General features: G+C 34.9%; 1 protein-coding gene across 5 annotated transcripts in view; it reads left to right on the top strand.

Annotated features, from left to right (window-relative positions):
• Grid2 (glutamate ionotropic receptor delta type subunit 2) overlaps window positions 1–14805 on the top strand; it is a 1369063-nt gene that overhangs the window by 245014 nt on the left and 1109244 nt on the right. For all 5 annotated transcript variants that reach the window (XM_075983936.1, XM_075983939.1, XM_075983937.1 and 2 more), the window contains exon 2: window positions 10927–11082. In XM_075983936.1, coding sequence (XP_075840051.1) covers window positions 10927–11082 — 156 coding nt within the window. The remainder of the gene's footprint in view (window positions 1–10926; window positions 11083–14805) is intronic.

Raw genomic sequence — 14805 nt, 5'->3', positions numbered from 1 at the left:
TTTCCAGTCTAGCTTCTGACTTTACAACTTCTGTTGAAACCAAGTTGTTAAAACACTTGGTCCATTCCATATTAACACACACACACAGACACACACACACAAGACAGGAGTACTTTTCTGTACTCACTGCTAATTTTCTTTGAAGCATTTCCCGTAATGGATAGTTCCTGGTTTACTTTTGTGATCTTAGAAACCTTGGCTTCTTCTAGCACCTGTGAGCGTTGTACCTTTCACTGGCTGTTCAATGTCTGAGTATGGCTAGGATAACCTTGTGGTCTTTCCCAACTTCTACCTGTATAGAGAGAGCTTCTTTACTTTATATTCTTCAGTCTCAGGCTAAAGTGCTATAAATCAGGGTTCTTTCTCGGCTTATTTTATGTGCTTTTTAAGAAGTTGGTAAAAAGCTACAGTGCTTCCTGTCAGTTTTTCTCAAATACCCCACAACTCACTTGCATCTAATGTGTGCAGTTGTTTCTTTTTACTTTGAGGAAACACTCCTACAGACTATGTCATGCCAAGCTATCTTTGCCAATTCACATAAGTCGAACTCAAGAACCTCTCTCTGTGTCTCTGTCTCTCCATCTGCATGTCACTCTTTCTCATGAAATTCTCTATCTCATGAATAAAGGTGCATTTATTCACTGCAATATGCCGCATTATGTCTTCATTTCTTTTTGAAATAATACATATCTCATAGAAGCTTTATAATCATTAATTTCAAGCAACTTATGAAAGTGAGTTCATAGAGATAAAATTAGTTTCTATTTACGCAAAAGGAAGACTCTTATTAAGCATGAAATTAGACATGTAGAGGACACCTAGACTACATTATTTGTATGGAATATGTATCTGACCCTTCTGGGAGGACAGCATTCACTATTATTTTTATAATCAAAGTATTTATTTGACATATGATTTTACATTTAGTGCAATGTTCAATTTCTCACTATTTAGTGGAAATTTGGGGTGGTATTAAAATGATACAGTAAATAGTTGCAATAGGAAAACTGTTAAATCTGTTCAATTTTAAAAAATATCTAGACATCTTCTCTATGAGCTGCCTTTTATTTAGCCGTGTTATTACCCTCCTGCCTCAGTGTTCCTCTCCTCTTCCCTTCCCTGTCTTGCAGCCTGCAGCAAGGTAAGAGTGATTTTCTGCATTGTGTATACAAGGCCAATTCTTGGTCAAGTTCTCCTCCATCTGTCTTGGCTATTAAGTTTGTAAGGATGGGATGTTGCTTCAGGCAGATATATGACACAGGTGAAGCATAGACACTGAAGAATGCATTTCTTCACTAATTCAGTAAGAAAATACAGAAAAGTATTTATTTATTTATTTTTATTTATTAAAGATTTCTGCCTCCTCCCCGCCACTGCCTCCCATTTCCCTCCCCCTCCCCCAATCAAGCCCCCCTCCCTAGTCAGCCCCAAGAGCAATCAGGGTTCCCTGCCCTGTGGGAAGTCCAAGGACCACCCACCTCCATCCAGGTCTAGTAAGGTGAGCATCCAAACTGCCTAGGCTCCCACAAAGCCAGTACGTGCAGTAGGATCAAAAACCGATTGCCGTTGTTCTTGAGTTCTCAGTAGTCCTCATTGTCCGCTATGTTCAGAGAGTCCGGTTTTATCCCAGGCTTTTTCAGACCCAGGCCAGCTGGCCTTGGTTAGTTCCCAATAGAACATACCCATTGTCTCAGTGTGTGGGTGCACCCCTCGCAGTCCTGAGTTCCTTGCTCGTGCTCTTTCTCCTTCTGCTCCTGATTTGGACCTTGAGATTTCTGTCTGGTGCTCCAGTGTGGGTCTCTGTCTCTGTCTCCTTTCACCACCTGATGAAGGTTAATATTCAGGAGGATGCCTATATGTTTTTCTTTGGGTTCAACTTCTTATTTAGCTTCTCTAGGATCATGAATTATAGGCTCAATGTCCTTTATTTATGGCTATAAACCAAATATGGGCGAGTTCATCCCATGTTCCTCTTTTTGGGTCTGGCTTTCTTCACTCAGGATAGTGTTTTCTATTTCCATCCATTTGTATGCAAAATTCAAGAAGTCATTGTTTTTTACTGATGAGTAGTACTCTAAGTCAACCAATGGAATCTAATAAAAGACACTGACTTTAACCCACAAACCTATGAACACCTGATTATAGATAAAGGAGCTAAAAGTATACAATGGAAAAAAAAAGAGCATCTTCAACAAATTGTGCTGGCAAAACTGGATGTCAATCTGTAGAAGAATGAAAAGAGATCCATATCTATCACCATGCACAAAACTCAAGTCCAAATGGATTAAAGACCTCAATATCAGTCTGAACACACTGAACCTGATAGAAGAGAAAGTGGGAATTACTCTACAGAAAAGTATTTAGAGTGTTAAATAGAACCTGGGATAATCAGTCTTCATTGTCAATTTTCAAGAATCTCAATGACCTGTAAGATAAGCCTCTGGACATGCCCGTGAGGAACTATCTTGATAGGTTAGTTGAGATGGGAAGTCCTGCTCTAGGTTAGGATTCTGAACTGAATAAAAAGGATAAAGTTAGTTGAACACTCATTCCTTTCTTTCTACTTTTTTATCATGGCCCAGATACCTTGAGCTCAGGAACAGCATCTTCTAACTTAGAGCCCCAAACACTCTTAGTTACTTTTTTCAGGGTATTATATCAAGCAATAGAAAAATGAAAAATAAGCACTTTTAAAAAACTAGATTATTTGATTTACAATACACAATAATCCTTAGAGTCATCAAATAATTATTATCAGAAAAGGTCTTTGAAAGATTATGCATCAAACCAGTGAGGTAATGCATGAACTTTTTGGGAAGAATGTGTTTGTCTGACAGGAGTAAAATATAAACTTAAATAACTCATTCAGACACTTATGTATATGATTTTAAATGCCTTGCAAATTTCTCATATTCATTTGTGTCTTTCTATACTATAGCATAATTCCATGATGATTCTGGCAATGCACTCTTGAACTTGATTATCTATACTTAAAACAATAATGATGTTTGGGTATAAACTAAATAGTGATAAATGGAATATGATTAACTATAAGACAATATAAAGAAAGGGCAAACTACTATTAAGGAAATATGAGAATTGGATAAAAATGTACATTTACAATTTTAAATGAATTATCAAAGTCCTTCAATATATAAAGTTGATTACTGCATTATCATCCTATAAAGAAAATATTAATAAGGAGGAAAAATATTCTTTAAAATTCCATACATTTTATTACTACCTCCCACCTAAATCCTCTCATAGCCTACTGTTTTTCAAACCTCACGTCCTATATTATTATTATTTATTTTAAATAGCCAATAATTAGTGCTTCATATATGCACATGTGTGTGTGGTCATCCACTGAGATATCAGTAACTAACCAACCAGTGGTTATATCCTGATGTCTTTAAAGGGAATGATTCATTTTCCTCATTTGTCTTTAGCTGCCAATCACTCCTTCAGAAATGTTGGGTGATCCTCATTCCATGCTGGGTTTTTAACTGGTTTAATCTTTTTAAAAGATATTTTATTATTTAATCATGTATGTGTGGGAAAGTTATGTTTTTTGATTATTAGTGTCCAGGGAGGCAAATGGATTTGGAGCCTTCTAGAGCTAGAGTTATAGGTGATTTTGAGTCCCTTGCACATGTTGAGACTAAACTCAAGTCCTATGGAAGAGCAGTATACACTCTTAGCTCTTGATCCATCTCTTCATCCCCTGGTTGTCTCTATCTTGTGTAAGTCTTTTTTTTTTGAAGTAACCACTGCAAGTATGAGTTGATTTGTACAGTCTTTGAATTTCTATTGCTGTGAAGACACATTGACCACAGAAACTATTTTTTTCTTTTGTTATACAAGCTAAGGTTTCTCTGTGTAGATTTGGAGCCTATCCTGGAACTTGCTCTGTAGACCAAGCTGGGCTCAAATTTACTGAGATCTGACTGCCTCTACCTCTGGAGTGCTGGAACTAAAGTTGTGTGCTACCACCACCCAGCAACAATGATAACTCTTAGAAAAGAAAACATTTATTTGGAGCTGACTCATTTTCAAAGGTTTAGTCCATTATCATCATGGTGAGAAATAGCATACAGGCAGACATGGTGCAGAGAAGTAGCTGAGAGTCCTACATCTTGATAGGGGCAGTAGAAAGAGGCTGTGTACAACACTGGGTGTAACTTGAGCATGGAGGATCTCAATGAACATTGCCACAGTGACACACTTCCTTCAGCAAGGCCATACTTCCCAATAGTGCCACTTCCTATGGGCTAAGGTTTTGAACACTTGAGTCTATTGAGGCCAAACATATTCAGATAACCATATGGACTAACCATATCATTTCCTAACATGACTGCTGTTCTGCCATTTCTTTAGGATCTTTCATTCTTTCCACTTCCTATTCTGGGAAGATGTCTTAGCCTTGAATAATTGAAGCACAACTGAATAATATGTGAGACCTTTGATATTTTCCCTCCCTGAAGCCAGCATCGCACCTTCTGACACCATGTAAGATGGTTAGCAAGGAGAGATTTTTGTGTCCCAGTTTAGATTTGCTGTAACCAAAGTGAATGATGTTTTCGGCCTAAAGTCTTTCCAATAAGTTTTAGTAGACAACCAAGAGCAATATCAATAGCCTGTGTTGTTTACAGTATCTCTGATGCTCTGTTTACAGTAACCTCCCTGATTAATGTTGAGAGATATCATGTAGTTAGCCCTGATATTTTCATCTAATAAACCATATTTTGGGGGGTAACAGTATTGTCTACTTATGAATGGTCTTCTTATTTTCAAATTCCCCATAAATATATACAAATATATATACATATATTTGCATGTAAATATGTATTTTAACAATATATATATATGAAATGTATATATATTTTAATTAGCTTACATACAAGAAGATTTTTATGAGGTTTCTTCCTGTATCCTTACTTTTGACAACCTATCCCTCTGGGCTCTCCTTCTCTGTTCCTCTATGCCTGACTTAAACCCTGACAATCTATTTTACTGCCCTCTTTTCATGTTACCTGACTTCTACTATCTCTCTGATGAAGCTGTTTCTTGAGTTCGAAGACTGTAAGTTTTGATATAACTATAGCATCTTACACCCTTCATTTTGTGTAGTCCTTCTACCAACATCTCATTTCCCCATTCCCCATTCTTCTCCATGCTTGGACATTTCTGACTGTTCCACTGATTACTATCATGTCACCTGTACATTTTTTTTTCACCCTCACTCCTGTAAGGCATCTGTACCCAATAATCTGTTTCCAGTGTCCTGACATCCACATATGCTACAGTTTAAACATAAAAAATAAAAGAACCAAAGACAGAAGATGTTGTGTTTATCTTTCTGGTCCTAGGTTACCTCCATGAGTATATTTTTTAATAACTTTATCCAAATTTCATGACTCTCTTTTCCTTCACTGTTGAGTAATATTCTGTTTTGTAGGCATACTATGTTTTCTTTATATATTCTTAAGATGATATACAGCTTGACCAGTTCCATTTTCTATCTCTTTTTAATAGAGCCACAATGAGAATCTTTGTCATAGAATATGAAGTCCTTCAGGTGTATGCCCAGGGTGGTACAGCTGGGTTATACAATCTATTTCTAGTTTTTTAGAAACCTTCAGAATGACTTCTACATTGAATTTACTAGTTGACACTGCCTCTGAAAAGAACAATTCCTAAAAATAGAATAACTGAATATTTCCTCTGAATCATGTATTTAAGGACATACCACTGAGAGGAAAGTACTTAGTGACAGAGTGCTTGTCACCCCCACAAAAGTCCTGCATCTAATTCTAAGGATCTCAAGGATTTATCAGCATACATGTTCTCAGAATTCACTTAGTCATAATGTAAAGTAAATGGAATAAGATTAAGAAAGTTGTTTCAGTTTGAGAATGTTTCATATTAGATAATCATCCAAAAAAGATATAAGTAAAATGTTTGAGAAAATTGCATATTCAATATTTTAGTTAAATTCTGCTTTTTCAATACAACACAATATAATATTATAAGAAAACTTACTGTGATACTATTTTATCTTCCCAAATTATTTAAAAATTCATTATTTAGAAATGTTTAAAACAGTAAACTTCACCAAACAAAAGTAAGATTAGAATGTTTTACATTTTTATCTATAAAAAATTTTATTGTAGTTAACATGAACATAGTGTTATCTTCTAATTTCTGCTTGTGTTTCCACTTGACCATTAGACACATGTAAGTTTCAGGAGATTTAGCCAGAAACTAAAGCTGTGGATTTGGCAGCAGTTCTCATTCTCTTGAGCTGTCAGGGCAGTGAATGTGAGCACCATTTATCCCCAATGGATTAGCACTAAAACGACTTGAAATAACACTTGTAGCGTGCTTCATGCAGTGGTTAGTACTAATGGCTGGTAACTGCTGTGGTTGCTGTTATTGGATGCATAACACACTTTAGAAAAAGGATAAGTATACTTCCTGGACTGCAGGATGAAATCTTCTGTTCAGAATCCAATGCCTTCCAACACTTTCTTCCAAACAAATACATTTGGGGTTTCTTTGACAATTAAGAACTAGTTTGCCTGGGTCTGGAAAAGCCTGGGATAAAACCGGACTCTCTGAACATAGCGGACAATGAGGACTACTGAGAACTCAAGAACAATGGCAATGGGTTTCTGATCCTACTGCACACACTGGCTTTGTGGGAGCCTAGGCAGGTTGGATGCTCAACTTACTAGACCTGGATGGAGGTGGGGGTTCCTTGGACTTCCCACAGGACAGGGAACCCTGATTGCTTTTCGGGCTGGGGGGAGACTTAATTGGGGTGGGAGGGAAATGGGAGGCGGTGGCGGGGAAGAGACAGAAATCTTTAATAAATAAATAAATAAATAAATAAAAAAAGAACTAGTTTGACTATTATAAACTACTATTGATCTGTAATTTTTAATAATACACTAGATTTTAAATGAGCTGTATAAATATAACACCTTAAACAAGAGTATAAATATGCATAAAACAAAACTGACCTTAAATTTGTATTAATAAATGAAAGCCTATACCCATTTTATTTTTAGAAATAGACTAATTATGACCATTAACCATTTATAATCAAACCCTTTAAAAAATATATATGTATGTTTAGCTTAGCAGCCACCAGAATCAAAGAATTTTCAGCTGTTAACTCATTAACAGTCGAAAAATCCAAAGAAAACCAAATAATACACATAATCCAGACTCTCTGTGTATTTTCATCTTACATGACTTATTTCTTTACTCTATTACTTTTTAATATTATTTTATCTTTATGTCTTTAATCTATGTTTGTATTTTTTTTCTTTCTCTCTCCTAATCCCATCTATAATTATCCAACACTGTGACTCATTCAGAGGTCTTTTTTGCCTGAATTTGTCTTATTGTATATTTGTAATCATTTTCTGATCCGAAGATTTTTTTTTCTCTTTTAATGCTGAACAGGTATGGCTAGGACTAATGTTGTGGCTTTGTTTTTTGGCTCTGCAAAGTCCAACATGGCAGAGGTATGCTCACCACCTCTGTAAGCCATGCTCACCGCCCCAGCTCCAGGGATGTGTCAGTTCTATGCCACCATTAATCAACTTGTAACACTCTGCTCACAAACTCCATTTAAGTGCTCTGTAGCAGGGTCTACCGAAAGAGCCAGAGCTCTTCATTTCCTCATGCCACCAGTACAAACCATGAAGCCATTCCTCTCCTCCTCCTCCTCCTTCTTCTTCTTTTCTTTTCTCTATTGAGACAGGGTTTCTCTGTAGTTTTGGAGCCTATCCTGAACCTAAGCTGGCCTTGAACTTACAGAAATCTACCTGCTTTCTGCCTCCTGAGTGGCATTAAAGACATGTGCCATTACTGCCTGGCTATGAATGCCATCTCTTAAAGGAGCCACCCTCTGTTTGGAGCCAGCAAACAGCACATATCTTAAAAAAAAAATGTGCCTACCAAGAAGATCCAATTGACTCCCATTTTTTGTGTGTCTAGAAATCTTTTTTTTTAAAGGTCTTAGGCTTTATATAGATGTACATTGCCAAATGATGGGTGCCTTTAGGCAACAGGAGACTGTATTTTCGTTTTTGGACACCGAGATCTAAATAATCACAGAAACCTATATTAATTACAACACTGTTTGGCCAACAGCTCAGACATATTCATAGCTAGCTCTTGTATATTAAATTAACCTATTTCAGAAATAACAGAATGGGATAAAATGTATAGTCAGCACTATCTATTTTGTTACATTAATAAAATATGAGTATTCACTCAATAGATATATAATTACATAATTAAGACATGGGCCGTTTGTATGTCAATGAAAATTATTCACTGTCTTTCTCATATATTCAGCATTGGACAGATATTCAATGTAGACAGGAAATGAAAGACAAGAGTTACAGAAGCCAGGTCACAGGATTAGTGTAATCCATGTAAAGACAAAAGATCAGTCAGAAGAGAAAGCCAGATTCATGTAGGGCACTCTTCAGAGATTGTATTTTAGCAGGAAGCCTTCTCAGCTGTAAAGAAAAAAACTGACCTGTCACACTTGCTGGACCTCAAATCATCATGCTTCCTTTATTAGAATATTGACTCACACATTGAATAATATCTTTCATAGCTTTGTCTTTCACTCACTGGAAGGCCTGGGGACTGAATGCCAGTTATACATAATCATCACAACTGCAGTGTGAAATTTCTACATTTATCTACATATTTGTGTATGTAAACAATGTGTGTTGTATTAATTTTTGTGTATACACACCTAAGTCTGCTTATAAAAACTGTATAATATTTAAACATATAATGAGAAACTTTTATATATATACACACAGTTTGTTTTTGCAGTTACAAAAAAGTTAAGAACAACATATATTCGACTGGATATCTAGTGAGCTCTGTAGTAATTTGTTCATTATTTTACTTAATATGAATCAGTCTTTTAAAATCTTATTTAAATTAGTCAACTACTTGAAGTGAATAGGTAATGTAGTTTAAAATATATGCATCCTTTCATGATGAAGGATTAGAATAAAATAAAATGTTATTAATAATAATTTAAAAAGTGTAAACTCAAATGAAATGGCCTGTAGACTTTCAGTGAGGCCAAGAACTGTTCTCCATTGTGATTCCTCATAGGAACAGTGTAGAAGTCACAACCCTTTGTCATTTTGAACAAGGATACTGGAGTAAAGAAGAGTGTTCTTGCCCTCATTGTGAAATATGACCTGTATCAAAGTTGTGGCATGTATCTGGTTCTGAATATTTATTTCAAAACTAAATATATTTATAGTATTAAATATAGACAAAGAAACATAAAATATTTTATAACAAATGAGATCTGTAATATTAAAAGTTAATTATAATTATATGTTCTCTGAGTTAAAATCCTTTTTGTCATCTATTTTAAGGAATACTAATTGATACATTCATGTTTATTTACATAGCAAAGTGGTTACAATATTGAGCACAATTTTATCTTCTTCTCCTTCCACACAGACTCTTGTCTGCCTTTGAGAATATACTGAAACACCCTAAGTCTGCTCTTAGAGCCCATTTCTAATGCATGGTCAACCATGTTGCCCTGATTCTCATCTTTTCTGTTTGTGCTTTTACCTGTACTTTCTGCTTACCCCCTTCCCAGTGCCAGTGTAAAGTCTGTAAATTACTAGAGTCTGATCCCTTCACCTCTGCTTCCTGATTCCTCCATTCTCAGTAGTTGTGTAAGACCAGCAAGTGATGACAGTTTCAACCATTCATCTGCTCTTTCTGCTTCTCTTCTTCCCGGTGCCTATATGAGGCCTGTAGCTACTGGAGTTTTGCTTCCTTCATCTCCATGCCTTGCTTCCTTCAGTCCTGTGCCTAGGAGAACGTGTAATCTCTAGGCTTTTCTCATTTTACTTAGATTCTATATAGAAGTGAGGTCATATGACAATTTGTGTGGTTGATTTATTTTATAAGTATAATGCCCTCCAGATTTATCCATATAGTGAATTAGAACATCAAGAAATACTAACCACATTGATATTTTAACTACTTTTTTCACACCTTACTTACATATCAACTTTAATACTAATGTTGCTCATAGGTAGAGTTGCTTGTAGATAGGGTCATCCTGGTGCTGACTATAAACTTGAGGCTCATAATTCCTGGTGTGAACAATTTCCTGCTACTCCACAAGAGGCAGAATTAGATTTGAAATCAATTAGTATCTTGTAGAAACATCTGTGTTTAACTACTATAATATGAACAAACAAATGTTAAGACTGAACTGTGGCACTCACTGTCATCATTAGTGGGTGGGACAGGAAATACTGCTGTTAAATTAATCCTTCAAAGAAAAGTTTCTTTTTTTTTAATCCATTCAGAAATCTGCATGTCTGGATTACCTGTAAAACATATTGGGTATAGTGCTGAAATGGCTATAAAAACTCGATTCAAAATAGGAGAGAAAAATGAATGCAAACAAAAAAGCAATTAAGTTCATTTGAGAATCTGAATTCCTGTCTACTCTGGGAGTGGACCATAGTAAATGTCCAGAGTGTATCTCATTTGTCTACAGAAAAAAATTCCTCTATCTGTGATTGGCACACTTCTTCGAACATTTTGGTGTGTTATCTACTGTCCTGCAAACCCTAAAAACAACAATGAGCATATAAAATTGTCTCCAGGATGCTCCCCCTGCATCAACATTTTGATGTACTATTCCTCATCTACACTTGAAAGAAGTGAGAATGCATTCATGCTTAGTGAGAGCCTGTATTCAGAGCAGTTTGTTCCTGTGATAAATATGGTGAAGTCTTTACGTGAAAGTGTACAGTTTTCAGGTAAATGTGTCTTAGGTATATTGCCAGATATCATGACAGTTTTTATATGTTTTAAATAGAAACATTCCTTTCTTTCTAGGAGCAATTTTTGATGAATCTGCTAAAAAAGATGATGAGGTATTCCGCACAGCAGTTGGTGACCTCAATCAGAATGAGGAAATCCTTCAGACTGAGAAAATCACATTTTCAGTGACATTCGTTGATGGCAACAACCCTTTCCAAGCTGTTCAAGAAGGTAAGGCCATCAGTGATCTACTATCTATTGTGATTATATTATTTTATTGTTCAGTAACATGAAAATAGATTAATAAACAGCAGTTCATTGTAGGCATCATTCTCTGTGGTTTTGCTAATTAGATACCTTTCTCTGAGAGTGCTTATTATGTAAGTATTTTATCTTATATTCAACTTTTGAAGGCACATCATATGAAAATGTTGTTTTGTGGATTGAAATATGATATAAAAGAGCACATACATTTTACAGTCAAGAACTTTACAGCATTGTTATGACATCAATAGAATGGAACATTCCAGTAAAATATGACTGTCTATCAGAATTTTTGCTTTGTATTTCTCTGTTATTACTGCTGACTTGAGTGTTGTTACAACTTGCAATGACATTTCAGGTGTACACATGAAAAATGCATTGCTGCAAGGAAAACCTAGAGACGCTATCCAAAAATCAGCAGTGTTACATACACTGTGTTCCTAAAGTCCTGAATCTGGCTGTACTGTTTTATTTTCTACAAGTTACCAAACCTAAATTTAGTATCTTCCTTCCTGATTTTCATGATATTGAATTTATAGTTCTCATGCACAAGCATAGTCTGCATTGCTAGTTCTTATATTAATGGATTTCTCTGAGTCTGATAATCTAATTAAGTGCTAATGCCGTTCTTTGGTAAAGTACTCATAGGTGGGGAATTATTTTTTTATGGTTACTAAGGCTACAAGTTATTTTTGTGTTTCTTCCCATGTTTCAATGCTGAAACACAATTCTGGTCATGATGACATTAAGAGGTGAGTGATCTGGAAGATGCTGAAAGCATGGGAATCTGCCTTTATATAGGGTTAGTGCTTTTAAAAAGGAGGTAGAGTATGCATGCTGTTCCTTTGCCTTCTGAGGATACAACAAGGACACTTTCTGTAGAATGAAAAACCAGCACTCAGTAGTCAGAGTCTGTTAGCCCCACAATCTTGGGCTTCCAATATTCACAAATGTGAGCAGTAAGTTTTCATTTACTGTAAGTTACTAACTGAAAGATGTTTTCTTATAGTTACAGAGAGTAAGAAATTGGTCTGTTTTATGCTTTTTTGTGACTGTACTTTTAGGATAGTGAAGGGCAGAGTAATATAGTCAAATGACTTGGTTTTGTGAAACATTTAAATCAAATTTGAGAGAAGAAAAAAAAATCATCAAAATGGAAATAGTAAATTGGGTTGACAGTAAATGGTATCAAAAGACTGACATTGAGCAGATGAGAAAATAAGCCCAAGTGTCTGGAACATGCACCCCTTTTATCGATTACTGTAACTTTTTGGAGTTTGGATTGTCTGAGAGAGGACTCATGTGTATTCATTTACTCTGTTCATAGACTGAATTTTGTACATGTGCTCTAAAAAATATTGTTTATTGCTGATTGGGTAGTATAAAAAGACTCATAAACAGAATAAAGAACCATTTTCACAGAAAACTGAAATGTTTAATGATGATAAAATAGATTTTGATTTCTAGTAACTGCATATTGATTCAAGACCAAATTAAAAATGCATCCAAATATTTCACATTAAAAACATAGTTATATTATTACTTAAAGTTCAAATAGTGTGTATGCTAAAAGATCTTTTATGTAAGCATTTATAAGATGTCTAATATTAGAATCATTAAAGGAGTTAATGTGGAATTTTAAGAAGATATTTGATAATTTACAGAGTGTATGTTCTCTAACAATTATGTTCTCCGTGAATGCTTCAAGAATTCTTTCGACACCTAGTGCTTTCATGACCACGATGGGAGCAGGATACAAAGAGGTCTGACCGACTTTTTCTTCCTCCTCTGGATGTGTCAATCTTAACTTCTCTCCAAATCAATCTCAAAAATGCAATTATACACTAATGGCTTTTAAATGTCTCCCTTCATTTAAAAAAGTAGATTGGAGAAAATTATAATGTTTGAATAAATTCTCTCATACAATTTTTACAGACTACATTAAAAACAGTGCTTTTTTTTTAAAATACTGCAGTGTTATTCTTTTAGACTTTGCTTTGTGAATCCATCCTGCTGTTAGATAAGTTCTAGAAACAAAAGTGTCTCTCAACAGAACAGTAGGGACTTGGGAGAAGTTTTGGCGCTGGAAGAAGATAGGGAAGGAAAATAAGATGACCAGATGGAGTCCAGTAGATATCTGACAAGGAGGCTGAGGGAGCTTGACAGATTGCATGGATAGTGTTTGATACTAACAAGATGTTCTGGTTCGGTTATGTAATGGGCTGTGCTGGTGATGAGCCTGAAATAAGTTACAGCTTTAGAGAAGCTCTGTGTCACTCTTTGGTATCTAGAAGATTTATGGAGAGATTTTTGTTTGTTTGTTTGTTTGTTTGTTTTTGTTTCTGAGATAGGGTTTCATATTGTAGCTCATACCAGACTGGCCTGGAACTCGCAGAGATCTCCTGCTTCTGCCTCCCATGTGCTGGGATTAAAGGTGTAACCCACAACTCTCTGGCTGGATTTAGATTTATTTTATTAGTTAAAATAATAATTTGCAATGATACCATAAGAAAATGGTTCAAAATGATCCCATAGGAAATCTCTAGGCTTCATGAGAAAAAACATTTAAAAGTACCCTTTCTTTAAAGAGTATCAAGAAATTTAGAACAAAAATGTCATCAGAGATGGCTACTTTTAAATGATTAACTCTTCATAGCAATACTTTTACAATCTATTAAAAAAGAATTCAATATTATTAATTTATTATTTGAAAAACTTCAATGATATTATTCTTATTATTTACACACAATTTCTAACGATCTTGTATAACTTACACAAAATTTGCAGCTTAGATACTTTTCTGTTATATGTGCATTTATTTTATTGTCAAAGTACAATATTTAAAAATATAGCATCATCAAGAAAGGGGAAATTTGTTTAATAATGAAAGAAGAGAGAAATCTAATAGAAAAATTCACTCAAAAGATGAATCATATTTCATAGCTTATATTTAATTCATTTAAAATTACATTTAACTAACCATATTATGACCAGAGTTTGGAGCTGGGAATGTTAAAGTACTAATCCACCATGCATAGAACCAAGAGTTCAATTTTCAGACTCATTGAAAGATATTTGAAGAGTCAATTTTTAAAATGTGATATTTCTATTGCCAACAATTAATCATGGAGTAGCGTGTATCAGTGAACTGCTGATTGGTTCTTGAGATAATACTAATGATTGACGTCACTCTGCACCTTCTGGTATAGGACCTTGATGATAATCATTGATTGTAATGTAAATTTCTATAAATCCATATACCTATTTATTTATTCATTCATTTATTTATTTATTTATTTATTTATTTATTTATTTATTTATTTGATTTTCGAGACAGGGTTTCTCTGTAGCTTTTTGGTTCCTGTCCTGGAACTAGCCTTTCTAGACCAGGTTGGCCTTGAACTCACAGAGATCTGCCTGCCTCTGCCTCCCGAGTGCTGGGATTAAAGGCGTGCGCCACCACCGCCCAGCTCATATACCTATTATAAAACAGTGTTTACATTACATTCTTTGATGAGCAGTGGTAGTTTTGAATATATTTCTCAGATTATAACTATAATCTTAATTCAAACATCTAAGTGAATAACAGAGACAAAAATCTGTTGTTATAAAAATAATCTAAAAAGAAATTTCTTTCAGCAAATTATTTTTTACTTATTAGTCTATTTTATGAAAAACAATATTAAATTC

Source organism: Microtus pennsylvanicus, chromosome 8 (genome assembly GCF_037038515.1).
Source record: "Microtus pennsylvanicus isolate mMicPen1 chromosome 8, mMicPen1.hap1, whole genome shotgun sequence".
In the NCBI taxonomy this organism is placed as follows: domain Eukaryota; kingdom Metazoa; phylum Chordata; class Mammalia; order Rodentia; family Cricetidae; genus Microtus; species Microtus pennsylvanicus.
This window is presented reverse-complemented; position numbering and strand designations above follow the sequence as displayed.